This window comes from Carettochelys insculpta, chromosome 13 (genome assembly GCF_033958435.1).
Source record: "Carettochelys insculpta isolate YL-2023 chromosome 13, ASM3395843v1, whole genome shotgun sequence".
Lineage (NCBI taxonomy): Eukaryota > Metazoa > Chordata > Testudines > Carettochelyidae > Carettochelys > Carettochelys insculpta.
The window spans coordinates 30,397,328-30,424,266 of NC_134149.1; the positions used below are offsets into that span (position 1 = coordinate 30,397,328).

At 43.9% G+C, this 26,939-nt stretch overlaps 1 protein-coding gene across 1 annotated transcript in view; it reads left to right on the top strand.

Annotated features, from left to right (window-relative positions):
• Positions 1 to 26,939, top strand: part of LOC142020423 (connector enhancer of kinase suppressor of ras 2-like) — a 581,534-nt gene that overhangs the window by 547,550 nt on the left and 7,045 nt on the right. Inside the window, exon 21 of the mRNA XM_075008216.1 lies at positions 23,564 to 23,649. Within this exon, the coding sequence (XP_074864317.1) occupies positions 23,564 to 23,649 (86 nt within the window). The remainder of the gene's footprint in view (positions 1 to 23,563; positions 23,650 to 26,939) is intronic.

Genomic DNA, 26,939 nt, shown 5'->3' on the forward strand with positions numbered 1-26,939 from the left:
GCGATTCTGTGACATGCTCGCATTCCTGAAGGCTTATTGTTTCCTGAATTGGGGGCAGAGGTGTGAATTCCAAATTCTTAAAATTCCCTCCACATATTCCTTGTATGAGCTTTTCTTTTTGGACAGCTCCTGATAATTGACACTTCCTTCCACCACTTTCCCTGCAAAAAAAAGGGCTTCTTAACTGTTTCAGGCTACGTCTACACGTGCAGCCAACATCGAAATAGTCTATTTCGATGAATAACGTCTACACGTCCTCCAGGGCCGGCAACGTCGATGTTCAACTTCGACGTTGCTCAGCCCAACATCGAAATAGGCGCAGCGAGGGAACGTCTACACGTCAAAGTAGCACACATCGAAATAGAGATGCCAGGCACAGCTGCAGACAGGGTCACAGGGCGGATTCAACAGCCAGCCGCTCCCTTAAAGGGCCCCTCCCAGACACAGTTGCACTAAACAACACAAGATCCACAGAGCTGACAACTGGTTGCAGACCCTGTGCCTGCAGCATAGATCCCCAGCTGCCGCAGAAGCAGCCAGAAGCCCTGGGCTAAGGGCTGCTGCCCACGGTGACCATAGAGCCCCGCAGGGGCTGGAGAGAGAGCATCTCTCAACCCCCCCAGCTGATGGCCGCCATGGAGGACCCGGCAATTTCGACGTTGCGGGACGCGGATCGTCTACACGGTCCCTACTTCGACGTTGAACGTCGAAGTAGGGCGCTATTCCTATCTCCTCATGAGGTTAGCGACTTCGACGTCTCGCCGCCTAACGTCGAAGTTAACTTCGAAATAGCGCCCGACGCGTGTAGACGCAACGGGCGCTATTTCGAAGTTGGTGCCGCTACTTCGAAGTAGCGTGCACGTGTAGACGCAGCTTCAGAGTCCATTGGTCTTTGGACTCCCAGCTTGGCAAAACGGGGCACATATCTTCCTTGGAGACAGAATATAAAGATATCACACTTTTTTTGTTTGGGGAAAAGATTTACTGTATTGCTGTCTCGGGTAATTTACAATAAAACATTGCAGTTCCATTGGAAGTAACACATATAAATACGTATCTTAATATAGAATTAAGAATATTAAGCAACATACTGGTGATGACATAACACTATATGGCATAACAATGACATAACAATTCTATTTTTCCAAACATCATTTAAACACAGCCATATATATGTATTTAACCAACTCATGTTAAGGTAGGGGAATTTTATGTGGAGGTTTTTGTGGGAAAGCTGAGTGTTTTCCTAGGGCACAAGGAAATGAAGAGGCAGGCAGAGTCTCAGGAAAATAGAAAGGAAAGCTAAGGAGGATGGAAGATGTAGTTCAGTTATTATCCTCTGTGTGGCTATATCTACACTAGAGGTTTTTGGCAACAAAACACAGGGAGCATCCAGATTCCCAAGGTGTTCTGTCGATAGTAAGTAGACAGAATGCAACCCTTTTGTTGACCACTGTACCACACTCACCGCAAGGCATAACACCTCTGTTGACAGAAAGCCAGTCTGGATGTTCTGGGGGGCCCTCTGTCTGTTGTGCATCCAGTTGGCCATTTTACTGACAGAGCAGCTTGGCAGTCTGCCAACAAAAATTTGTGTTAATGAATCGCTGCAATCTGGACATAGCCTGTATGTCTGCCATAGTCAGACTGCCCCAGCATGCCCCCTTGCCAGCAGGCATGAATGCTTTCCCTTCACTCCAAGGATAAAGGAGTCTACGCAGACTTTAGAGATTCAGCATTCTCATTGGAGAATCTCATTTATTTAAAAGTCCACCACGAAGCTTGAACAAAACCTTCAGCCCAACTTCCTCGTTGAGAGACCACGTCAGTCCCACGCCATCCACTCTGCTACTCATCTCCATCCAGCTCTTTGTCTGGGATTCACTGAGCTCCAGTCACTAATCCTGGAGTCAGGTCTCTTGCTGCTCCTGGGAGAGTGTTTGTCCAGAGTCCAAGGTTTGTAGAGGTTTCAGAGTAGCTCTCCCCTGGGACAACTCTTCCCTGAGAGCTCATACTTCTGGAAGGTCAGGCTCCTTGCTATTATCTGGGGGCTTCTCCAGTTGAGGCCAAGCCTCACTGGATGTCTGACAACTATAGCTCTTCCTATATGATTCACCCATATCTAGGAGAATCCAAGAGCTCGTATCTTCAACTTAGCTCTCTCCTGAGGACTTTCATCTGTCCTCAGGAGTGCCACCACTAACTGAACTAGGATGACCATTATTAGGTCCAGTGTGCATTTACTAATTAACATTTAATTAGCAACTGAGGCAGTCACATGGGCCTTCAGAAGGTACACACGGCAGAGTGGTGACCTGAATATGGACTGTGTGACTCAGATTGGTATAGACATAAATTGTCAGTAGCAATGTATGCCCTTCATGGCACAAGATGTGTGCCCTACATGGTACAACATGTACAAAAAGAGGCCTTCTGTCAACAAAACTAGGGAGCGTCCACAGTACAAATGCATTCTGTCAAGAATCAGTCGACAAGGCAGCAGTTTTCCTGGCAGACTTCTGTCATGCTCGTACGAGGCATAGTGCCTCTGTCAACAGATTCTGTCAACAAAACATAGATGCTCTGGGTGGCCCTCTGTCAACAGAGAGGGCTTCTAGTTCACCATTTGCAGAGCTTCCAGTTGGCTGTTCTGGCAACAGAGGGCTGGGCAGTCTGGCCGCTTTCTGTCAACAGACGGCGTTGACAGGGGGAGCCTCTATTAGGTGTGGATGCATTCCATTGACACAGATTCTATCGGGAAATATGTCCCAACTGTAACTTTTGTCAACAAAACTCTGTAATGTAGACACAGCCTTTGGGATGAAAAGTGAACCAGAGAAGTATAAAACCCAACTAGCTTTTGTGGGGGGAAAGCAGTGGAGGTCTGTGCCTCAGGGCTGAGATTCACTCTGATACATGTATGTTTGACATATGCACACCTCTCAGAACACTTTTCTTCATGTTAATACACAGAGTTCAGGGCCTTGTGTGAGAAGAATGTATATACGTAAGTGGAATAAACTCTCTCCTGTTTTTTGCTGTGGCTGCTTGACAGGTATAGCATAGAAATTTCATTTCGTGATCTTGATTAGACATACAACCAGCCAGCCCTTGGAGATTTGAATTCTGACATATATTTCCTCTGCATTTTTAAGATCTGACAATTGTCTACAGAATGTGCAATGAAGAGAGTTCAAAAAACAGACCCCTGTGTTTCCAAGCTTCCAGGAACATTCAGCTGTGTAGCTGTCAAACCCAAAAGATAAAAATAACAATGAGATCATTATATCCTGACTTTAGGCAGAATCTGATTATTTTTATGTTTGTCATTTAGGAGGGGAGGGACTGATTACATAGTCACAATTGGGTTGTCTCAGGAACACAAGGGACTTAAAGTGACAGTGTAGAGCAGACCTCCAAAGAGAATACTTTTTTGGATCAGTTTCCCTCACAGAGAAGGAAAAAGTGCATTTACTTACTCCTAGTTTACTGCCTTCCCCAAGACCTGCATCACAATAGTGACATGACAGTATTTGATCTGTGGCTGGAGCGCCAGCACCTGCTCCCAGGTGTGGGAGGGGGAGAATCTTAAGCCAGGGCCCGTTGTAACCCATGGGATGTCCCTGGCAGCTGGGGCATAAGCTCTGTGCATGACAGGGCAGTACTCCCTGCAGGCACCATCTCCCATTGCTCCCATTGGCCAGGAAGCACAGCCAGTGGAAGCAGTGGGGAGCAGTGTCTGCAAGAAACACTTCCCTACAGCACGCACAGCTCTGTAGAGTCACCTCCCCCCTGGAACTGTACCAGGTTAGGTGCCCCTATCCCCTGCCCCCTTCTACCCAGACTGCTCCTGCATCCTCCCTCATGCTCAGATTATACACCCCCAACCCCAGCATGCTCCTGCACCCTACCTCCCACCCAGATCCCCAGCCACTCCTGCACCTACCACCAGCCCAGACCCTGTACCCTCAACCTCTTACTGTTCCCCAGCAGCCCCTTCCATTCACCAAACCCCTCATTTTTGGCCTCACCACAGAGGCAGGGGGGGCAGAAAACCTTCTAGCTCCTGGCCCTCACAAGAGTTAATCTGGTCTAGGGAAAACCATGAACCTCTGTCCTCCCTCCCCTATGGGACTGGAGTGTAAGGGGAGTGAGATGAGTGTCTCTTTTTCCTACTTCTTGGTCAGGGGCCTGTCATGAATGAGTGCAGGGAAGGGGTTAATCTTCTGGGGTAACCTGAAGTGAGCCAATGGGAGTGAAGTAGCTTTGTTTAAACTGAGAACAATTGCAGTTCCCAAGGCTTTTGTCTCTGTGACAGGGAGAAATATCCAGAGGGGAGATGGCTCCCAGGTAATTGGAATAAAATCAAAAATATCCTGACCATGGCAAAATCAACCATAGAGGTGTAAGTACAAGGGAAATGTATAGTTAGACGTATTCAGGTTTCTGGTTATTTTAAACTTGGATGGAGTCTTGGCTTGTTACCTTGTTTTGTTGTTGGCTGGTCAGTTTTTTTCTCTTTTGTGCTGTTGTTTGACTTGAGATTTTCCCCCTGTAACTTTTAAGCTGAATCCCAGGGAAATATTTTCCTCTGCGTGCAACCCCATAATTTACTTTTCTCTTGTTTTGTGGATAAAGCACTATTGTAAGCAACTGATCTAATTTCTGTGCCCTAAGAAGAATCTGAGGGGTAGCCGTGTTAGTCTGGATCTGTAACTGCAACAAAGGGTCCTGTGGCACCTTATAGACTGACAGAAAAGTTTTGAGCATGAGATTTCGTGAGCACAGACTCACTTCTTCAGATGCTGGTCTTGGAAATCTGCAGGTCCAGGTATAAAAAAGCCAGAGCAAGGGTGGGGATAACAAGGTTAGCTCAGTCAGCAAGGGTGAGGCTTACTACCAGCAGTTGATCTGGAGGTGTGAGCACCAAGGGAGGGGAAGCTGCTTTTGTATTTAGCCAGCCATTCACAGCCTTTGTTTAAGCCTGAGCTGAGGGCATCGAATTTGCAGATGAATTGTAGCTCAGAAATTTTGCTTTGGAGTCTGGTCCTGAAATTTTTTTGCTGTAGGATAGCTACTTTTAAGTCTGCTGCTGTGTGGCCTGGGAGATTGAAGTGCTCTCCTACGGATTTTTGTATATTGCCATTTCTGATATCTGATTTATTCTTTTGTGCATTTATTTTTATGTGCATTTATTCTTTTACGTAGAGACTGTCCAGTTTGTCCGATGTATATAGCAGAAGGGAAGCTGGCACATGATGGCATAAATTATTTTGGTAGATGTGCAGCTGAATGAACCCACGATGGTGTGGTTGATCTGGTTAGGTCCTGTAATGGTGTTGCTGGTCCACCACAGTCACTTTAACTCAGGGACCCATCCATGCAACAAACCTCGTTGCCAGCTCTGCCCACATACCAACACCAGCAACACCATTACAGGACATAACCAGATCAGCCACACCATCATGGGTTCATTCAGCTGCACATCTACCAAAATAATTGGCCAGGAATGGTGATTTGCGGCCAACAGGAGCTATAAGCAGCCTTTTCTGCAGATGAATGGATAAATGAAATACTCACAGCCTGCCAAGGACTAACTGGTGAATTGCATATAACCTATGGGCCCCTTATTGTCCAGGACTGGTGTAGCTGTTGCTGCCAGTTTGTGCCAGATTTTTTGCTACTGCACGCAAAATAGATTATTTTTCATGTATTGATATAATTTCCACTTGCATTTTGAGTCTGTCCACATCTGGATAACATCCATCCATGCAAATTTTCTAATTTTCTTCTGGGATCTCATGAAAATGCATAGTCTGACTTTCATCTCTAGCTCTGCAGTAAAACTGTATAAGGCCCTTGTGAATGCCCTTTATATGAATTGTCTGTCAAGTGTATTTTCCATCTTCCACGTTCACCAGTATAACTCTTGATAGGTTTTAATTTAGTCATTTCTCCCAGAATATCAATACTTGTGGAGGTGCTGGCAGTGATGAGTTTCATTCAAGTCTCTTCTGTGTTTTCACCAAAGACATCTCCATAATTCTTAGCTGACTGAGCAGTACAGGAGCCAGATTATTCGGTGTAGTCTGATTCCTTTGTGCTGCTTGGTGGTGTCAAAGAGGCTGAGTACTACCTGTATGCTGCCAATAGAGAATTCCCTTTCAAGCAAAGGATTTTTTTTTTCTGTAAACCTGACAGAGGCAGGTCTTGTCCCAGGGTGGTCTTATCCATCCATTTTTACCAGCGGTAGAGTGGGAAAAGTAGAGTACTCTCTTAAAATGTGATAAATGAATTACTATTTCTTATTCTAGACAGAAAAAAATAATAAGCACTTATTTAGTAGCAGAAATGCCTGGCCATGAACCTTCACTTTCATTTTCTGTTATCAACTGTATCCCCTAGTTTATTGTTGTTGTTCTGTTAGATACTAACCCTTAAAAACCTCTTTCAGCAACTTGAAAAACTTCTTATAAAAATGTACCTTTGTGAGAAACTTCTGTTTAATCCCACTGACTCTTCCAGTTGTTTTCCCAGTCCTTTTTAAATACAGACATTTATACAAACACAGGTTCTTTGTTGCTTATTATTAATTCATTTGCTGTTTTCACATCACAGAAACCACCATTGCAGTTGGCACCCTGGCTGGCAGTTTTATTAGAGATACAAAGACTGAATGGGTATAGAGATGAAATTATTCTGTCACTGATAAAGGTGCTCCCTTCAGTCTAGGGCTGAGGTAGATTGATGGCAGAGTGCGAGGAAGACTGCATTACTATTGCGCGGACTGTGTATGCTGTTTTGATCGAATAGAGGACTTTGGTTTACAGGGCTGGCATTCTGACACTTTCCAACAGCCACAAATTCATATTTCCTTAAAAAAAACAAACCAAACCAAACAGCGGTCTTGCGCTACATCCCTTACCTGAGGTCAATCTCTGAAGCCTTTGGTTTTTTTTTTTTTTGACATCATAGCAGCAGAAGACTTTGCCATAAATAGAAAATTGTGGATGAACTCATGGTCTCTTTGAAATACATGACCGTTTCATCTTTGATTTCAATGGGCCAAGATTTCACTGTGTGAACTCAGCTGTGGATAGGGAAATGCAGCAGCGAATAAATTCTTACAAAATAGAGATCTTTCCCTTATACAAGAAAAATGAGAGAATGGGGCACAATTTGGTCCTGAGATTCACACTTTGAGAAGTGGTGAGAAACAGCATCTATAACTGAAAAGCACTTCTGTATAGCAGAAGTCACTCCTGTGTGTATTTTATCACCCACAACACTGAAAGGTCAGCCCTTCAGATTTTCCACAAGTTGAGATGTATATCAGGGAAAGGAAATGTTTTTAATATATTTCTGGCAGTGACTCACACACACAGTATATGCAGAACCTCAGAGACTGAACAAATAAGAGAGAGAACTTATTCCATTCCAGAGCTGAAGTGAAATCCCAAAGAGATGGTCAGAGAAGGGAGGGAAAAGCTGTCAATGGGAAAATGACAGGAGAGAGAGGAAGGTTTCTTTCTGTCTCTTTTGCTGGCAGTATTATAACAGTTTCTAAGAAAAGTACTGGGAAAGACTCCTGGAACTGCTGATCACACAGACATGGTGGAGAGTATAGCAGTCCTTCCTTTAGTAGCCCCGTCTATTTTAGGTTGCATACATTCTCTGTTATAGACACCTATGGTCTTGTCCCTGCATATTCTGCTGTTACATCTCCAATGTGCAACTTTGGCACATAAGAATTTGAATGCAGGCCAGAGGAAACTAATAATTTACTCAATGTATTATTTCCAAATAGAATGTCTTATTTAATTTCCTAGATACATCAGCCTCTCCAAAATTCTTCCTTTTTTTCATGGTGCAGGTTCCAATGCCCTGTAGTAACCAACATTGCAGTGGAAATAAACAATACTTGAATTCTACAAAAATGTGACATTTAAAAATGTGTATTAATTTCCTATTGAGCATTGGTTCTCAACTATGGGTCCTGTAGTCTTGTGCATTTCAGGGGGTTCACCAATCACACAAGGTCCCAGGGCAGAACACCAAAGCACCACTGCATGGGGCTGAAACCTGGGCCCCTGAGCTCTACCACCCAGGGCTGAAGCTGAAGACTAAGCAGCTTAGCTTCATGGGCCCCCACTGTGGCATCAAGTCTGAGACAGCTGTTCTTTTTGCTTCCCTCAAATGCAAGTCCTCGATTTTATATGCAGAAAAACGGTTTTTGTGGTACAAGCAGGCTGTGGAGTTTTTATAGCATGTTCAGGAGGCTCAGAATGCAAAAAGTTGAGAACCCCCCATTGTAGAGGCCTGTTCCTGTAATGTATTCATCAAAAATATCCATTGCAACCCTAGATTTACTGACTGAATTCAGTGAGTTAAGGGAATGAACTGCTGATTCTGTCAAAGAGATTAAAAGGCCGTTCTTCAGCTGTGTTGGAAAAGGCCATTATCTAATATTGTTAGAAAAATATAAGATGCATTTGTGAGCTGAAAGAAAGTTTAAAATCTCTTAGTGACCTATTCAATCGGCTGTTTGAGGGGCTTTTATTTTATATTTATTGTGAAAGAACTGTTAGCTGTACAGTTAAATTTTCTTTACAGCATTTTCCCTTACTTCATATATATGTTTATCTTTTTAAGTCATTCACAGGCACCATTTCCACGGGTTCTCTGGGGCTGGAGCACCCACAGAGAAAAATTATTGGGTGCAGAGCATCCCATGGTACCATGCTTCCCTGCTCTGCCTCCTTCCCGCAACTCCCACCCCATGTCTCTTGCACACAGCCAGCCCTGCAGTTACCAATTCCTCCTCCTCCTCCCTCCTAGGGCTTGTGGAGCGAGTTCAAGCTCAGGGAGAGAAGGGCAGGAACATGGAAGAGGTGGGGAAGGGGTGGAGTGGGGGTAGGGTCTAAAGCAGGGGAAGGGGGAAGTGACAAGATAAGAAGGCAGCACCTATGAATATATTAGCTGTGTGTCTTTTAATAGGTTAAAACAGTATGGAAAAATAAAGCTTGTGCCACTTTTTATCCTTAAAGAGTTTGACAATTAATTCCAATGAAAGACGGGTGCTGACATTACATTCGAAAACAAGCGATCACTGCCGTGCAGTGTCTGTATATGAACAAAAGGATGATAAAAATCACTGTGAACTGATGTCAGGGACTTTCTAGTTCAGAAGTCTGATGATGACTAGTACAGGTGTACTTTTTACAAACTGTGTCATTCCAGTATATTCTCTGGTACCATTTTGCAACTTTGGCTATGTCTACACTAGCCAAAAACTTCGAAATGGCCATGAAAATGAGCATGAGCATTCCCTATTAGCAGATGGGAATAAGGGGACTTGGAAGTAGGTGGGGTCCTTTCGAAAAGGAGCCCCATCTGGACAAGCCACGCGGTGGCAAGCCACATCAATTTCAAAGTGCCGCGGCCGCCCACATGCTAATGAAGCGCTGAATATATATTTCAGCGCTTCATTAGTAAACTTCAAATGGCCATTTGCATGGCAATTTCAAAGTTTTTGGCTAGTGTAGACACGGCCTTTGTGTTGCAGAATTTGAATATTTAGTTAGGCTGAAAATCATAGTATACTGCCTTAAATTCCTCATTTTGTGTAAGATTTTCTGTGACAGAAAAATTCCATCTTAAATAATTTAGCCTTGTCTTTCTTCTGTATGTGTGTTGCTGCTGTTGCTTTGAGAGCCTTTTGGTGCTCAGATATTCTCTTTGTTCTGATTCACTGGCTGCCACTTCAGAAACATACACATTGTGCAATATTTTGTTGGTTTATATTGCTGTCTTGAAATCACTCGAGCAGCACAATAGGTTGTAAGCTAAGCTTCAGAAAAAAACTTGGGTGTATTTTGTAGTTAATTTTAGTCATCTTTTGTGAAACTATTACATTTTGTGATTGTGTGAGCTCTGATTTTGATTCTTTCAAGTGATTAAAATTCTGAATAATGTAGTAAATCAATAGGTCAAATACAGCTTACAAACAATTTTACTCTACTATACGGTGATGTACAAACAACACTTTTGATAACAAATTTGCCTTAATTGTTGTGAATTTTTAAAAAAAGAAGAGAAACATGGACAGAATTTGTTAAATCATTTTATCTCTAAGGTAATGTGGGGGGAGATTCCCAGGAAACTTACAATGAGGAACAGATATTCTATAATAAGAAGGAAGACATTCAGCATCTTACATTTTTAGCAACAGTGTAATTGGTAGTGAAGTAAACCTTTGTGAAAAGAAAATGTTTGTTTCCCCTAGAAGTGGTTGTCCATATATATATTCTGCTATTGGTTTGTCCGTGCTTCATGCATCAACAGAAGAATCTTTTGGCCAGTAATATCTGCTGGACCACATCTGCATGCCCAGTGCCCTCATGTCACTCATCTGCATAAAGGGTAGAGCAGGGCCAATATCCCCCACCTGTGAGATGCAACTGTGAACAATTTTTCTACTCTTGTGCTCCTGTGAATTTAAAAAGTTTTGTGAGTAGTTGTTCCCTTACATCAGTTTAGTACTTGGGTTAGTGTAGTATTTTTTTAAACTTTTTGTTTGAGGATCGCTTTCTCTGTTTTGGGTTACCAAGCTTCTTCAGCCTTCATGACTAAACAAAAGCTCTATATTCTAAGTATCACCCTTTGTATGAAGCAAATATGACCCTCAATAACAGTCATTCAAAATGTTTATATTGCCTTGATCAGGGGCCGCATCATGAACAAATGTTCAATTTGATGTTCACTTTTTCAAACCTACAAGAGACTCTCCTGAAGCTTTTTGTTCTGGATGAGTCTATGAGACTATTTCTAGTCTGGGTGAACAAAATCTCCCCTGTTCAGAACCGTCGTCCGGAACTGCCACGATGAGCACTGGCTCTTTGGCAAGTGCCAGGATTCTGGCTGCTTCAAGGCACTCCAATATGGTCCCTGGTTTCAAATTCCCTTCACTGCTTGACGGATAGGTCTCAGCACCATCACAGGTCAATATATGAGCTACCTAATATGAAAAAGAAGGAGAAATTGCCTTATCCTATTTCAGTTAAGGGCAACACAAAGACTGACTTAGGTCCCTCAGGAACCAAAAAGGAACACACTTCATTACCAGCTAAAGGCCAGCTTCACACTCCTGGTCTTACTGTGCAACGTGGAGTTTCCAATATAGCAGAAAACCCTATTCCTATGTTCCTTACATGGCAGCTCATCCTTCATTGTGGGTTCGCAAGGATTCAGCAGTATTAGCCAAAACAGGTGTCTCATTCTGAGTCTGAACAATTGCAAGCTTTTGGCAGACAGCAACGCTCTACAGAGTTATCTGCAGCAGCTATTTCTTCATCATCAAGGTATGGTCCCATTTATACCTCTTTCTTGGTGGTCACTCGATAACAAGTAGGATGTCTTCATGCCACCCTCTTATTTGGGAGTCTGTTGATGGCTGATCAGCCTGATTCTGGAGCTGCAGATCTTATCACAGAAGGGGCAGGTGTTGGTAGCTATTGGAGGGTGCGGGGCAGTTTTTGACAAACTTTTCTTCTTCACCTCTCCTTGTCTGCACTGTGATGGAACCTCTCAAATTGTACCACTCTCTCATTGATAGCCACTCTCCACTGAGGATGGTCTTGGGCAAGGTTCTCTGAAGTGTCAACACCAATGCTACACTTTTTCATGTGTGCCTTGAGTATGTCCTTATATCACTTCCACTGGTCCCAATGCTCCTCTGTCCTTCCTCCAACTCAGAAAACAGAAACTGTTTTGGGAGGCACTGATCAGACATCCCAACCACATGACCAGTCCAACAAAGTTGTTGATGGATGATAATGGTTTCAAAGCTCATCATGTTTGACTCTTCCAGGAGGCTAGTGTTCATGTGCCTATCCTCTCAAGAAATATTTAGGTTTCTCCTGAGGCAGCATTGATGATATTGTTCAGCTGCCTTCAAATGATGTTTGTATGTTGTCCAGGTTTCATATGCATACAGTAGGGTTGCAACAACCACTGCATGGTATGCAAGGAGCTTTGTCTTGGGATAGATGTCCCAGTTCTTGAAGACCCTTTGTCTCAGGTGAGTGAAAGCAGAGCTTGCATGGCTCAAACGATGCGGGATGTCCACATCAATGTCGACTTCCAGTGACAAACTTCCAGATGGAATAAAGATTGTCTATATAAGGAATGGGAAGCTTTTCAATCTCGGGAGACTGAAGGCTAAAAGCAAGGCCTTCATGACCTCGATCATGTAGCTCCAGTTTGCAGATGACAACATGGTTGCTGCTCTTTTTCCCACAGCCCTTCAGACCATTTTAAGTGCCTTCACTGAAGCATACGAGAATCTCAGCCTCACACTGAACATCCAAAAGACCAAGGTACTCCACCAACCTTGATTGAAATAATCACATGTACCTTCTATTGAAGTCAAAGGAGAACTGCTGGAAAATGAGGAGCACTTCTCATACCTTGGAAGTCATCTTTCCGCTAATGTCCCATTTAAACCATCTCATCTAAATTACTGTAAGGCTTGCTGCCCCTCGCTAATCCAAGCATCTAGTCAAAATCTGGGGGCATGGGGATGTTGCAGTTCTGATGAGAAATTGGTAATACCCAAACAAAAAGCAGTCAAGTAGCACTTTAAAGACTAGCAAAATAGTTTATTGGGGCCGTGTCTACACGTGCACGCTACTTCGAAGTAGCGGCACCAACTTCAAAATAGTGCCTGTCACAGCTACACGTGTTGGGCGCTATTTCGAAGTTGAAGTCGACGTTAGGTGGCGAGACGTCGAAGTCGCTAACCCCATGAGGGGATGGGAATAGCGCCCTACTTCGAAGTTGAACGTCGAAGTAGGGCACGTGTAGACGATCTGCGTCCCGCAACATCGAAATAGCGGGGTCCGCCATGGCAGTCATCAGCTGAGGGGTTGAGAGACGCTCTCTCTCCAGCCCCTCGGGGCTCTATGGTCATCGTGTGCAGCAGCCCTTAGCCCAGGGCTTCTGGCTGCTGCTGCAGCAGCTGGGGATCCATGCTGCATGCACAGGGTCTGCAACCAGTTGTCAGCTCTGTGGATCTTGTGTTGTTTAGTGCAACTGTGTCTGGGAGGGGCCCTTTAAGGGAGCGGCTTGCTGTTGAGTCCACCCTGTGACCCTGTCTGCAGCTGTTCCTGGCACCCTTATTTCGATGTGTGCTACTTTGGCGTGTAGATGTTCCCTCGCAGCGCCTATTTCGATGTGGTGCTGCCCAACGTCGAAGTTGAACGTCGACGTTGCCAGCCCTGGAGGACATGTAGACGTTATTCATTGAAATAGACTATTTCGATGTCGCTACATCGAAATAAGCTATTTCGATGTAGTGTGCACGTGTAGACATAGCCTGGGTGAGCTTTCATGGGACAGACCCACTTCTTCAGACCATATCCAGACCAGAAGAGACTCAATATTTAAGACACAGAGAACCAAAAACAGTAAGCAAGGAGGACAAATCAGAAAAAGATAATCAAGGTGAGCAAATCAGAGAGTGGAGGGGTCGGGGGGAAGATCAAGAATGAGATTGAGTTAAGTATGCAGACGAGCCCCTATGGTGACTCAGAAAATTCACATCATGATTTAAACCATGTGTTAATGTTCCGAATTTGAATATAAATGTCAATTCGTCCACTTCCCTTTCTACAAAGAAGCGATAATTTCTTTTCAGTAACACGCATACCTTGAAGTCATTGACAGAATGGCCCATTCCATTAAAATGTTGACTAACTGGTTTGTGGATCTGGAGTGTTTTGATGTCTGTTTTGTGCCCGTTGACCCTTTGTCTAAGGGAGTTAGAAGTCTGTCCAATATACAAACCATCTGGGCATTGTTGGCACATGATGGCATATATGATGTTAATAGAGGAGCATGAGAAAGTGCCCGTGATTCTGTGAGTAACCTGGTTAGGTCCAGTGATGGTATTTCCAGAGAAGATATGTGGACAAAGCTGGCAGCGGGCTTTGTTGCAGGGAAAGGTTCCAGGACTGGTGTTCCTGGGGTATAGACTGTGGCTGTTAGTAAGGATCCTCATGAGGTTGGGAGGTTGTCTGTAGGAGAGAACAGGCATGTCACCCAGGGCCTTCTGGAGTGTAGCATCCTGATTAAGAATAGGTTGTAGGTCTTTAATAATTCGTTGCAGTGGTCTGAGTTGGGGGCTGTAAGTGATGACCAGTGGTGTTCTGTTCTTGGCTTTTTTGGGCTGATCTTGGAGTAGCTGGTTTCTGGGTATACGTCTGGCCCTGTCGATTTGTATTATACTTCTCCTGGTGGGTAATTCAGGTTTATGAATATTTGGTAAAGTTCTTGTAGTTTTTGGTGTCTGTCAGTTGGATCAGAGCAAATGCGATTGTACCTAAGAGCTTGACTGTAAACAATGGATCTAGTCACGTGTGCAGGATGGAAACTAGAAGGGTGTAGATAAGTACAGCGATCAGTAGGTTTTCGGTACAGTGTGGTACTGATCAGGCCATCCTTGCTTAGTACTGTAGTGTCCAGGAAATGTATCTCTTGCATGTTGTAATCGAGGCATAAGTTGATGGTGGGGTGTAGATTGTTAAAGTCTCTGTGGAATTCTTCTAGAGACTCTGTACCATGGGTCCAAATCATAAAGATGTCATCAATGTATCTTAAGTAGAGGAGTCGTAATAGGGGACGAGAGCTGAGGAATCGTTGTTCCAGGTCAGCCATAAATATATTAGCATATTGTGGGGCCATGCGGGTGCCCATAGCAGTTCCACTAACCTGGAGGTATAAATTGTCCCCAAAACGGAAATGATTGTGTGTGAGAACAAAGTAACAGAGGTCAGACACCAGATTGGCTGTGGTGGCATCAGGGATGGTATTCCTGATTGCTTGTAATCCATCTTTATGTGGAATATTAGTGTACAGAGCCTCTACATCCATTGTGGCAAGGATGGCATTATCAGGAACTTTTCCGATGTTTTGTAATTTCCTCAGGAAGTCGGTGGTATCTCGGATATAGCTGGGAGCGTTGGTGGCATAGGGTTTGAGGAGGGAGTCCACGTAACTGGATAGTCTGGTGGTAAGGGTGCCAATACCTGAAATGATAGGGCGTCCAGGGTTTCCAGGTTTGTGGATTTTGGGAAGTAAATAAAATAATCCAGGCTGCGGCTCAGATGGTGTGTCTGAGTGAATGAGGTCCCAAGCAGCAGCAGGGAGTTCCTTCAGTAGTTGTTGTAATTTCCTTTGGAATTCCAAAGTGGGATCAGCGGAGAGAGGTCTGTAAAATGTGGTGTTGGAGAGTTGTCTGGCTGCCTCCTGTTCATAGTCTGACTTATTCAGGATGACAACAGCACCCCCTAATTTTGATGCATTCTTGCTATTTGCAAGGTGTGTACAAAGTCCTGCTTCTTCAGATGCAGGAGAAACCGACAATACTGGGTTTATAATGGCACTCAGCCCACTCACAGCAGGGACCCGCAGCCAAGTCAGCTCTCTTCCCTTCAGCTACAGCCCAGTGGCCACAATGCAGGCTCTCCTCTTCGGCCTCTCCCCTGCACTCCTGACCCTGAAGGAGCCCTCAGCCACTGATGCTCTGGTCCTCTGGGCAGCCCATGCTGGTGAGTGAAAGATGGGCCCTGTTTGCTTCCAGCTTCCCTGGGTTCAGGAAGCTCAGAGCCTGGGAGTTGAGCAGAGCAGACGGAGTGCCTGCTGCCACTCAGCTCTGAGGCTGCAGCAACAGAGGTAGGGGCAGTTGGGCTGGGGTGTTGGAGTCCTGAACCACTCTCACATTGTTGGCATCAGGTATAAGTCAGAGAGGACAGTAATGGTGTAATTTCTTCAGACATTTATTTCTGATATACATCAAAATCCTATTACATTAAAATAAACATGCTTCTGTAATGAGTAAACAAGAAGCAGATTCAGAAGTGTAGTTACCAGGAAGGTAGCTATTTCATATAACTTCCAGGAAGCCCTTATTTTTTTTAAATTTGGTTATTAAAAGGTAATAACTGCGCACTTCAAATAGGTCACTGCAGTTAAGAATATCACACAGTGCACCTTTTTTAAATGTAGAAATGCCATTCTTGGAAATTAGTCGTTTCTCAGTACATGGTTTGTCATTTGAAAAAATTATTTATTTCCATTGTTAAAACGTGCCTAACTAGGAGTGCCCATTTCAAAGGCACTTCTTCCAGTGTTTAAAATACAATAGCCAGCAACTACACTGCACTGCTAACATTCGCTGCCAAATACACTTATCATTCCTTCCACTCCTAACGAAACTGTCGCAGTCATCCATGTTCTAATGTGACTATGAACAGGGCTGTCCTAACCCATACATGAAGTTTGCAGCTGTGTAGGGCCCCACAGTTATCTGAGGCACCACGTGTATCTGACTCAGAGAGGCAGCAGTGTGTGTTGCAGTGGCAACATGTACCTCACTGAATGAGTGCTAGCTGGGTGCTCTGGGAAGTGCTGGGCAGGACCAGGTCCAGAGAACTACCTGTGTGGTGTGAGGGGTCTCTCCCGTCCCTCAGATGCCATGTGAGGGGTGTTTAAGGAGGGAGGGCTGTGAGAAATGCCCACCAACTTTTTAGGCAACTCCAGCCACAGTTAGTATCCTGCTTTTGCTGCAGTAGGTTGGGGGAGGTGGGGGAGAAAGGTGCAGGGTGCAGGGAGAGAGCTTGCTGAAGGCAGGCTGCATTCTGCAGCCACTGCCCAGCTGTAGCACTTTGTGCTGGCGGGCTGTAAGTTTTGGATCAGAGAGAGCGGGTTCCTTTGATGGAGGAGAATCCCTTCCCCACTTCAAAGTGAACCCCACACTCTCCCCAGGCAAGCCCTGACTCCCCGTCCCAGCACTGAGTGCAGCAGCCCTCCCTCCACTCAGGAGTAGGGGGTGTGGGGGTATCGGCTAGCTGGAGTCTGTATGAGTGAATGAGTCATGTTCCAGCCAGCAGTAGCACTCTGAGCTCTCAGTGACCAGCTGGCTGTAATTCCCAGAAAAGAGTGAGCAGGATCCCTTACAGCATCAGGCATTAGTGACTGGCTAAATCTTCATTGCATATTACCACACATGAAAAGGCACAATACCATATTGAAAGTGTGCACAAACGGTGTGACCTGAGTGTACAGTTAAAAATCAGACTTCTCTTGATACAGTACTTCATGCTACTTTCTAATAAAATATTATATTGACAAATTTAAAATTATATTTGCATCATTCTGTCAACAATTAGATTTTTTCTATCATGCTACTTTAAAGAATGCTACTTTAACGACTTTAAAGAATGGAATTATCTGAAGAGGACACAGTATTTAGTACTCCCAGACCATATGTATTCATTGTGATTATCAACATTTTTCTGTTAATAGCTCTTGCTGTTTAAGTTTAAAAGAAAATAGGTCCTGTTCAGATATGTACCATTAAAATACTTGGTTTTAAACTTCTAAAATTTTAGCCTATTACTGTTTCGTCCTGGACCAAAAGGGACCATTCCTCGTAGTCTGAAAGCATTTCTAGTGTTTCAGTTTGTTTCTGTTAGCTTATTGGCATATCTTAAGAAAATGGCCCAGTTAGTCATAGTGAGGATTTTTATATCAATTTTCTGGTGTTTTATTTGACTTTTAATTTGCTCTTTTATGCTCATAAAGTGATACTTGTATCAGGAGTATACTGTATCTGGTGCTCTAGTGAAAATTATAAAAATGAAGAGAGATGTATTTTAATTAATAACTTGGCATCTTAAGTGTCCTTGAAATAAAGTGTGGAAAATATGCAGATGCTTTAGATATATAAAGCTAAATTGGACTGAGACCATGAACTCGTTGTGAGCCACTAAGACAGATATCAGATGGCAGTGGCCCTGGGTCACTACCAGCTGGAGCCAAATATGAGCTACAAACCCAGACATGGACGACTATTTGTCCCTTTGATCATCCAGTCCCCTTTTAACACTTTAATAGGGCATATAGTGAATTTGTTCAAACCCAGGAGGAAAAAAAGATTATTCCACAAAATGTCTGTGGTAGTTTGTCTGAATGAGTTTGCAATGGTAATTCTGTATGTCAGCAACTTTCGCCTACTGTATTGTTACCTGAAGGTGGGATTTATCCCACCAGCATTAGCACTCCAGGTCACTGAGCTTTTTCTTGCATGAGGAAAAGAACTAGTTTATAGTAATTGATTTTGTCATAGCTCTCTTTAAGCTATAAAATGACACGGTACAATTTCCTCTTGATTTTAATATCTCCTTTAAGACTGAATAATTGGACCTACCGGAAACTGTTTATTAAATGTATTTGTTTATCTCTACTTCATTGTTTTCTTTTGATTGTTGGCAGGGCTATTCCTTGCAGTCTTTTTATGATGCTTAACTTAGACATTGAAAAACCAGCTGCTGAATTAGTCTATCTTAAAAGCACTGCTTTTACATCAAGACAAGGGGTCTCCTCCAGCAAAACTGAGTTTTAAGAGGCTGGATATGACAGCCACAGGGATCACACTTACTTTGCTCCTCTTTTACGACTTCCTTGTGTTCTTTTTATCTGTTTCTCATCTCATAGGGCATCATTAAAACTGAGATGAGAATGCATTTTAAAAAATGAATCTCTTGGGTTTCAAGCACTGGAGGAGATATCCTGCAGCCTTCTTACATCTCATTCAGTTGGACTGGCCATCTAACGTTTAGCTTATTGAGGTGGGATGGGGTAACAACTGTGAACAAATACAGTTTTGCTTCTGTCAATTCAAGAGAACATTTCTCAGGTTTTTTATACAGTACAGTTTTCATACATCTCTAGTCCGGCATAGTTGGGACGGGATCCGTACCAAATGAGAGAATTTGCAGAACCACAGGTGGTCAATATTGTCTAGCACGTTACCAACACTTCCTCTGCTTACTGGGCTCTTCAAAGACATTTGGGGTAAATTAGAGCTAAATAATGGCACAGGACACTGAGATCCAGGACTGTGGCTGTAAACAAACTTTATGGGACCATGGGAAACTTTGCTATATGCATGATAAGTGGACATCCAGCTAACTAAAATCATACTGGACTACAGATGAGAGATGCCAGATGAGAGTGTGCCAGACGAGAGAGGTTAAACCTGTAGTTCTTTTGGGAATTATAATGCCTCTACATGATTATCTAGATGATCGAGTTTGGAGCCCCTTTTGCATAAATAGATTCTCCACAATACACACTTTTAATTTTGTTCAGTACAGTCTGGGTGTTCCCATGAATTTAACAAGTTTGAAGTTAAGGTAGATGTCAACAAAAATAAAATATTATGGGTTTGTGATGAAATAATCTTTCTTCTCTGAATCGTATCAATTATCATTCGTAGTCCTGCAGCGCTTATTCAGGCAAAACTCCTAATTAAATGAGTGGTTATTTTGCTTGAGTAAGAATTGATGTATGAGATCATAATTTATACTTAGCTAACAAAAAATGAGATCGATATCAGGCCACAAGTGTCTAAAGACAAAAATAACAATATTTTTTTCTAAAGCAATAAAATTTACCAATAAAATTGTAAAAAGAAAAAAATGACAAACCTCTCATACATAATTATATGTTAGGATTTTGCACAGCTTGACAGTGACTGTAAATATAACTTGGTTATTCAAGAAAGCTCAATTTTAAATTTATCAGTGCAAATTATTAGTAATGAACAAGGGGAGATGTGGTATCAGTTACTTCAGTAAATAATGATTGCCTTGCACCTTTAAGTGGGGTAGGAGGTGTCCGAATGGTTGGCTGAATGAAAGGAACAGAGCTTTATGGACTGAGTGGGAGATGAAAACTGCTGCACAAATGGGCAGCATGATCACCAACTCATCACTTGGGAATGCAGGATTTTAAAAAGAGCAGCTCAGTGCCTCAAGCCTTCTTTTTTACACAGACCAAGGCTTAAAAGATGGCATAAGGAGGTGGCTGAGAACCCAGCTGGGTCTGAAGAGGAGTCAGACAAGCTAATTGGTGGCACCTCCTTGTGACAGAAGTCCAATGTAGGTTCTGCCTAAGAAAGGTGTATACAGCGACCAGATAAATGGCTTGGAAATGGACTTTAAAAAGAGATGTTCATTAAAGGAACAAATGGGGAGGGGAATCAGTTGGTGACTTCTATGATTAGTATAGCAGGGAGTTACCCCCACCCATTCTTCTAGCCCATCTTAACCCTCTTACAGGGGCAGGTGGAGGGTGGGGATGATAAGGTCCCAGCAAAGAAGAAACTGGTAGAAGCCTCCCTGGGCAATTATGAAATAAACCTGCACTGTTCACTGTTACCTGCTGAGTATTCCCAAATATCTAACAGTAAAGTTGTATCCTGATTAAACACATATATGTCTCCTGTCCTGCTTTTGGCATAGACAGACAAAAGGTTTTGTCAAGAAAAGCAACTATCAGACAAACTATAAACATGACTTTTTTGAATGAACGTATATTGTTGGGTATTATAGTGGAGAAAATTATAACTGTTGTTTTAAAAAATGACTTTTTCTTTGTTGTTGAGGTCAGTTACTCGGGATGGTAATCACATAAAATAGAGTTCTATACACAGTTTTAACATTTTCACCTGATGTTTGTGAAAAGTGGTCTGCCTTTTCATTTCTATTTCTAAATTGCCCACCTTTCTCATTTCTTAACACTAACACTTAGCATTTTAGATAGTTTTTCATATCCTCACAGGTCGACAAACAAATGCATTCTTCCAACACTCCTGTAAGCCTGAAAATCAAGTTGGTAATTGCCTTTATTGTGCAGGTGAGAAAGCTGTGATTCAGCTAGCTTAGGTGGCTTGCTGAATACCACATATTGGCTATGTCTACACTAGCCAAAAACTTCGAAATGGCCATGCAAATGGCCATTTTGAAGCTTACCAACGAAGCACTGAAATACATATTCAGTGCCTCATTAGCATGCGGGCGGCTGCCGCACTTCGAAATTGACACGGCTTGCCGCCGCACAGCTCGTCCAGACAGGGCTCCTTTTTGAAAGGACCCCACCTATTTCAAAGTCCCCTTATTCCCATCTGCTCATTGGAATAAGGGGATTTCGAAGTAGCCAGGGTCCTTTCGAAAAGGAACCCCATCTGGATGAGCCGCGCGGCAGCAAGCCGCATCAATTTCGAAGTGCGGCGGCCGCCCGCATGCTAATGAGGCACTGAATATGTATTTCAGCACTTCATTAGTAAACTTTGAAATGGCCATTTGTGTGGCCATTTCGAAGTTTTTGGCTAGTGTAGACACGGCCATTAAGTCAGTGACAGATCCAGTTTTAAAACAAAAGCATTCTGATTCATGAATATTTGCTTAAACTATAGACTATTTTATCTCAGTTTTTCATTGTCTTCTTTTTATAGAAGCAGTATCTTTTCCCTCATTTCATATCACCATTCATATGTTGTACCATCAGAATACTCGCAAATTCAGTTTGTTAAATTTTTTATTGTTGACTATTTATATTAAGCAGGAAAGAAGTATATTAAACTATCGCTCCGTAACTTACACAAAAATCATCATTACTGTAATACATATGTTGTTTATGAACATTTGTCTCTTATGAGAAGCCCTTGAACAGTGATCTTGTCACATGGCTGATAATTTTATCATTTACTGATTCACTGTATCAGCTTCAAGTTGTACTAGGCCTACCAACATTTGTCCCAGTCCCAGCATTTCAAAGGGGGTGGAGCTCTGGGCTTCTTTGAAGTTCTGCAGCAGTGCTGCTCTGATTGCTCGCAACTCTGAGAGTGGTCCAGGTGGAGCTGAGAGCTGCTGTGCTTGTTTCAGGGCCTGTGGCAGCTGTTGACACCACTGAGTTTTGCCATTTAAAAGGAGACAGAATTGCATCTGAAAAGCACGTAATTTCGCTGTATAAGGAAACTGCTCTCTTTTATATAGCTGTTGAAGTCACTGATGATTAAGAAAATATTTGAGGCAGTGGCTTGATGTTCTCAATTTCTTTTATACCACTTTTTTAATATTCCTGAATAAGAGAATGCTTTTTGTTATCGAGAGAAATCTGGCACAGAAAAAAATGGTGTTCATATTATGGCTCTTTATCCATCTGTTGTGATCTTCCTGTTTCATTGTTGCTGAAAATTGGCTGATTTGTTCAGTTTAACAATTGTTCTATATGCAGGCAAAAGGAAATGAATTATGCTTGATTGACTTCTTTCTGAAGAGTTCTATTTCACTCAAGTATCTTTATCTTCTAATTTTGTCCATTTTCTTTTTTTGGATAGTTCAAGTAAAGATATATATTTATGTAAGTAAACATAGAAAAGTAGTGTCTGTGTATAGTGCCTAGTTTACTGTTTAGTGTCTAGTGTCCAGTTTACTTACTATGTAAGTAAATATAGAAAATTAGTGACTTTCTATGAGGATACAGTTTGGGGAATTAGTCCCAAAATATGTTTTCTAATGGCCTGGTTTTAAAAATACCGGATCCTCTTGCTAAATAAGGAGCAGCTCAGGGATGAAAGAATAAATGTGTGTGCAAAACTGTAGCATGTCAACAGGGCAATATGCCTTTATAGATGATATTATAGTATTATAGATCATATCAGCATATATTCCTTTCTGGATAAAAGCAAAGCCATAATGATAGAAGATAGGTGAAATTTTGCTTCCTTGATACCAGTAGTACATAAGCCTAGACTAATAATTCTTCACATATCAATCATACACTATATTCTCATTTTCACTTTTAGCTTTCAGATTCTACAAGTACAGCATTTTTTCATAATTTATATCTCCATGAAAACGTGAGCAGCATTCTGATTTATTTTATTGTTTTGTATTATCACCTTCAATGTATAATGAATGTCACCATGGAAAACACTGTTGGTAATTTTCTGAAGTAATTATTTCTTTGGTAGTAAGTGCACAAGGAGTTGTTCTATCTCTGAGCCAACTGTGTGGGGACACAAAGGGATGGAAAGGCCCGGAAACAAGTAGTTGAACCAGTGTAGTATGTTCCCTTCCCCAAGCATAGGAAAGCCCTACCACACAAGCAATGTGCAATTGTGGTTCAAAGAATATTTGATTGCACTTGAAGGTGGGCAGACTTAAGAAGCCTCTGCTTTACAAAGTAGGCTCCTCTACGTATCTAATGAAAATATGTGTCGAAAAGTCGGGGTTAGTTAATTCTGCTCTTTGCAGTATTAGCGGGTGCACTTTGTGTTCACTGCTCCACTTCAGTGGCATGACAAGGGGACCATTGGAATCCTGGTTCTTAACTGTGCTATGCTGCTACAGAGTGAGTTACAGAGAGAAGCATAGAATGTCTGATTCACCATTGGATGCCCGCTGAGCTATAGACTGAGATCAAGTTTCTCCATGGCTCCTTGGACTCTGTGTACTTCAGTGGCTGCATCCTCCATGTAATTTCATTACTCTTATAAAAGTATGTGTTAGGTTTTTCACAGGTTGAAAACTATCTCATTTTTATCCTACAACTTCTTTTTCCTCTCTTTTTCTGCATTGTAAGAGAATGTCATCCATAGCATTTACCATTGCAGAGTCTTTTAAATAGTCTTCGTCCATGTCTATTATTTTATTAGATGGATGAACCGTCTGGGCCTTGCAGCCATTGGTTATACACCTGATGACAAGGATATTAGGCCAGATGAAGGTAAGGGTTCTGTGAGTTTAATCACTATTGACTTGGAGGATCTGAAAAGAAAAGCTCAAGTTAACTGATTCAACTCATGACTTGGACATAAATTACAGATATTCACACTGAGTTCTTCATTAATGTAGGCAGTATCTTTTACTTGCTTCTTTTCATAGATACTTGTACCCCCTTAGAAAATACATTTAACTGTGCAAACAGAAGTAAAAATGAAATCCAGAATGATTTGAAAAAGAAAAAAAAGGCTTACGACACTCTTTAGGGAAACAAGTATGATTAACAGAATTACTATTTTACATGTAATATAAGACTGCTCAGTGAAAGCAGCTGGCTCTGTATCATTCCTTGCTAGTGCCACCAGGTTTGTTAATATACCTAATGGGTGAATGTCATGGGCATAAGTAGGGTGACCATCTATCCCATACTGGGTGAGACAGTGCCAAAAAGGTGTCCTGACTTATTTTTTAAAAGGGATGAATTGTCCCATATTTAGGACCTCAGGGGCTGGAGATGCAGGTGGGAGTGTCCACAGAGGCCACTTCCCCGTGGGCTCTGGGTGGGGAGCACCTGCAGCTGCCACTTCCCCAGGATCCCAGGCGGGGAGTGCCCGTGGCTGCTGCTTCCCTGAGGATCAGGGTCTGGGAATGCCCGCAGATGCTGCTTCCTTGGGGCTCCGGTGGGGAGCACGTGCGGTCGCTGCTTCCCCGAGGCTTAGGGCAACCATATCTCCCTGTCCCAAATACAGGATGGGGGGTATGGTGGAGAGAGGCAGCTCCTCCCAGCTGCACCTAGCCCCGGGGAGCTGGCAACACCCCTCCCGCCCTGAAGTGGCAGCCGTGGGTGCTCCCCGCCCAGAGCCCCAGGAAAGCAGTGGCTGCAGGTGCTCCTGGCCCTGGAGCCCCAGGGAAGCAGCAGCCTGGGCGCTCCCTGCCTGGAGCCCTGTGGAAGTGGCGGCTGTTGGTGCTCCCAGCCCGGAGCCCTGGGGAAGTGGCCTCTGTGGGCACTCCTGCCCGCAACCCCAGCCACTGAGGGCCTAAACACAGGACCAATTTGTCCCTTTTAAAAAATAAGTCAGGATGCTTTTTGGGTGTCCCAAATACAGGGCGTCCCAATAGGAAACAGATGGCCATCCTTCCAAAGCGTCGGCGCTCCTGCTTCCCCGGTGCTCTGGGGCCGGGAGTGACCACAGCCGATGCTTCCCCAGGGTTGAGTGCAGGGGTACCAACTCCCCGGGGCTTGGTGCAGCCAGGAGGAGCTACCCCTCCCCCCCATATCTCCCTCTCCCATATTTGGGACAGAGAGATATGGTCACCCTAGGCATAAGGCAAGTGGCACTTTAACCCCCTGTGCTCCCTCTTGAGTATATTTTTCAGGTGAAGGCTTGGCTTCCTTCACCTTTCTCAGAGTAGAACCCCAAAGTCCAACCACTCTAGCACTGGATTTCAGGGTTGTAGCCCTGAATGTTGCCTGTGTTTACCCAACAGGCCCAAATGTACTAGGCACCTGCAAAAATATTTCTCTTTGAAAATCTATGATCAGCAACTGATTACAGAGACTTAAAAGTTTTATCTAAACAAACATATATTTGTTCATCCAAAAATATATAAGGTAAGAAGAATAAAACAACAAAAGGCCTATATGCCTCAATCTTTTATCACTTTGTTCTTTCTTTGCAAGTGTTGCTGGGTAAAATCCACTCAGCCCAGCCATCATAGAATCATAGAATGGTAGGACTGGAACAGACCTGGAGAGGTCAAGTCCAGCCCCCTGCCCTCATGGCAGGATCAAGTGCTGACTAGACCATCCCTGATAGACATCTATCTAATCTGTTCTTAAATATCTCCAGAGATGGAGATTCTGCAACCTCCGTAGGCAATTTATTCCCGTGTTTGACCACCCTGACAGTTAGGTACTTTTTCCAAATGTCCAACCTAAACCTCCCTTGCTGCAGTTTAAGCCCATTGCCTCTTGTTCTGTCCAGACGCCAAAAAGAACAAGGTTTCTCCTGCCTCTTTATGACATCCTTTTAGACACGTGAAACCCGCTATCATGTCCCCCCTCAATCTTCTCTTTTCCAAACTAAACAAGCCCAATTCTTTCAGCCTTCTTTGTTGTTCTCCGAGTTCCTGCTCCATGCAGTAGTACTGATTTGATGCTGGAATTGAATAATCTCATCTTCGTCTGAGCGCTGACCTGCTTGGCATTCCAGAGGTTTTTCCATGAGAAGAAAAGCTGTTCCCAGTCCTCAGTCTCACATCAATGCCAACCTGCTGCACTACTGGCCATTGAAGCACAAATATCCAACTAGTCTGCGAGTGTGGGCAGAGCTTGGGGGTGCTGGGTGGAGCTTAGACAGCACCCGCCTCCTCCACCAAAACAGCGCCCCTTGGGCTAGGGGCTTGCCTGGCACAGCACTGGGAACCTGGCTGGGCAAAGTGGCCTCACCCCGCTCAGCACTAGCCAACGGAATCAGGCCGGCACACGCTGCGCACAAGTGGAACATGTTCCCACCAGCAGGTGATCCACTTGGCCCTTGCCCCAAACAGGCCAGGCCTGACCCCAGTGGCCTCGGGGCCAACTCCACGGTGCTCTGGGCCTCACAACCCCACATGGAAAAAAACTAGGGCATGTGCAGCATCCACCAGCCACAGCTGTTTGGTGGGGCTGGAAAGCAGACAGGTGGCCACAGGAAGCCTCAAGGGAGAGGGCAGTGGAGTATCCACCATGAAAAATGGAAGCTTTGCACCTCTGGTGATAGCTATCCCCAGCCAGGCCACCTGTGTGAAGACAGGTGGCTCCTGCCAGAGCACAGGGGAACAGGCATGGGACGCATATCTCGAGCATCTCATCCCCCCTGGCCAGACTGAGACCAGCGTGGGCCACGGGTGCCCAGCACCCCACCAGTGCCTAGGCCAGTCTGGCCAAGTTCCCATTGTCTGCCCAGGGGATCTATCCTGCTTGACGAACACCCTCTCCAGAGGCAGTGGGTCCTGCATGGCACTGGAACCGGTCTCAGATCAGTGCTGGCCCCACTCAACGGACCCAAAGGCACAGACTCCACGACGCTGCCCGGATGCAAGATGGAGGCGCCCAGCAGGGCTGCACCTCCCCTATCTCCTCCAGAGGGTGTTCTTGTGAGGCCTCGGTGAAAGGCTGAACTCCCCAGCTCCTCCTGAAATGGGGCTGGTGAGGGACCACATTGTGCAGCCTTTCCTCAGGTGGGAATCTCTCTTTTGCCAGTCTAGCTGGCTTCACCTGCCTTGCTGTGGGGGTTGGGGGAACTGCTCAGCCAGGGGAACCCTAGA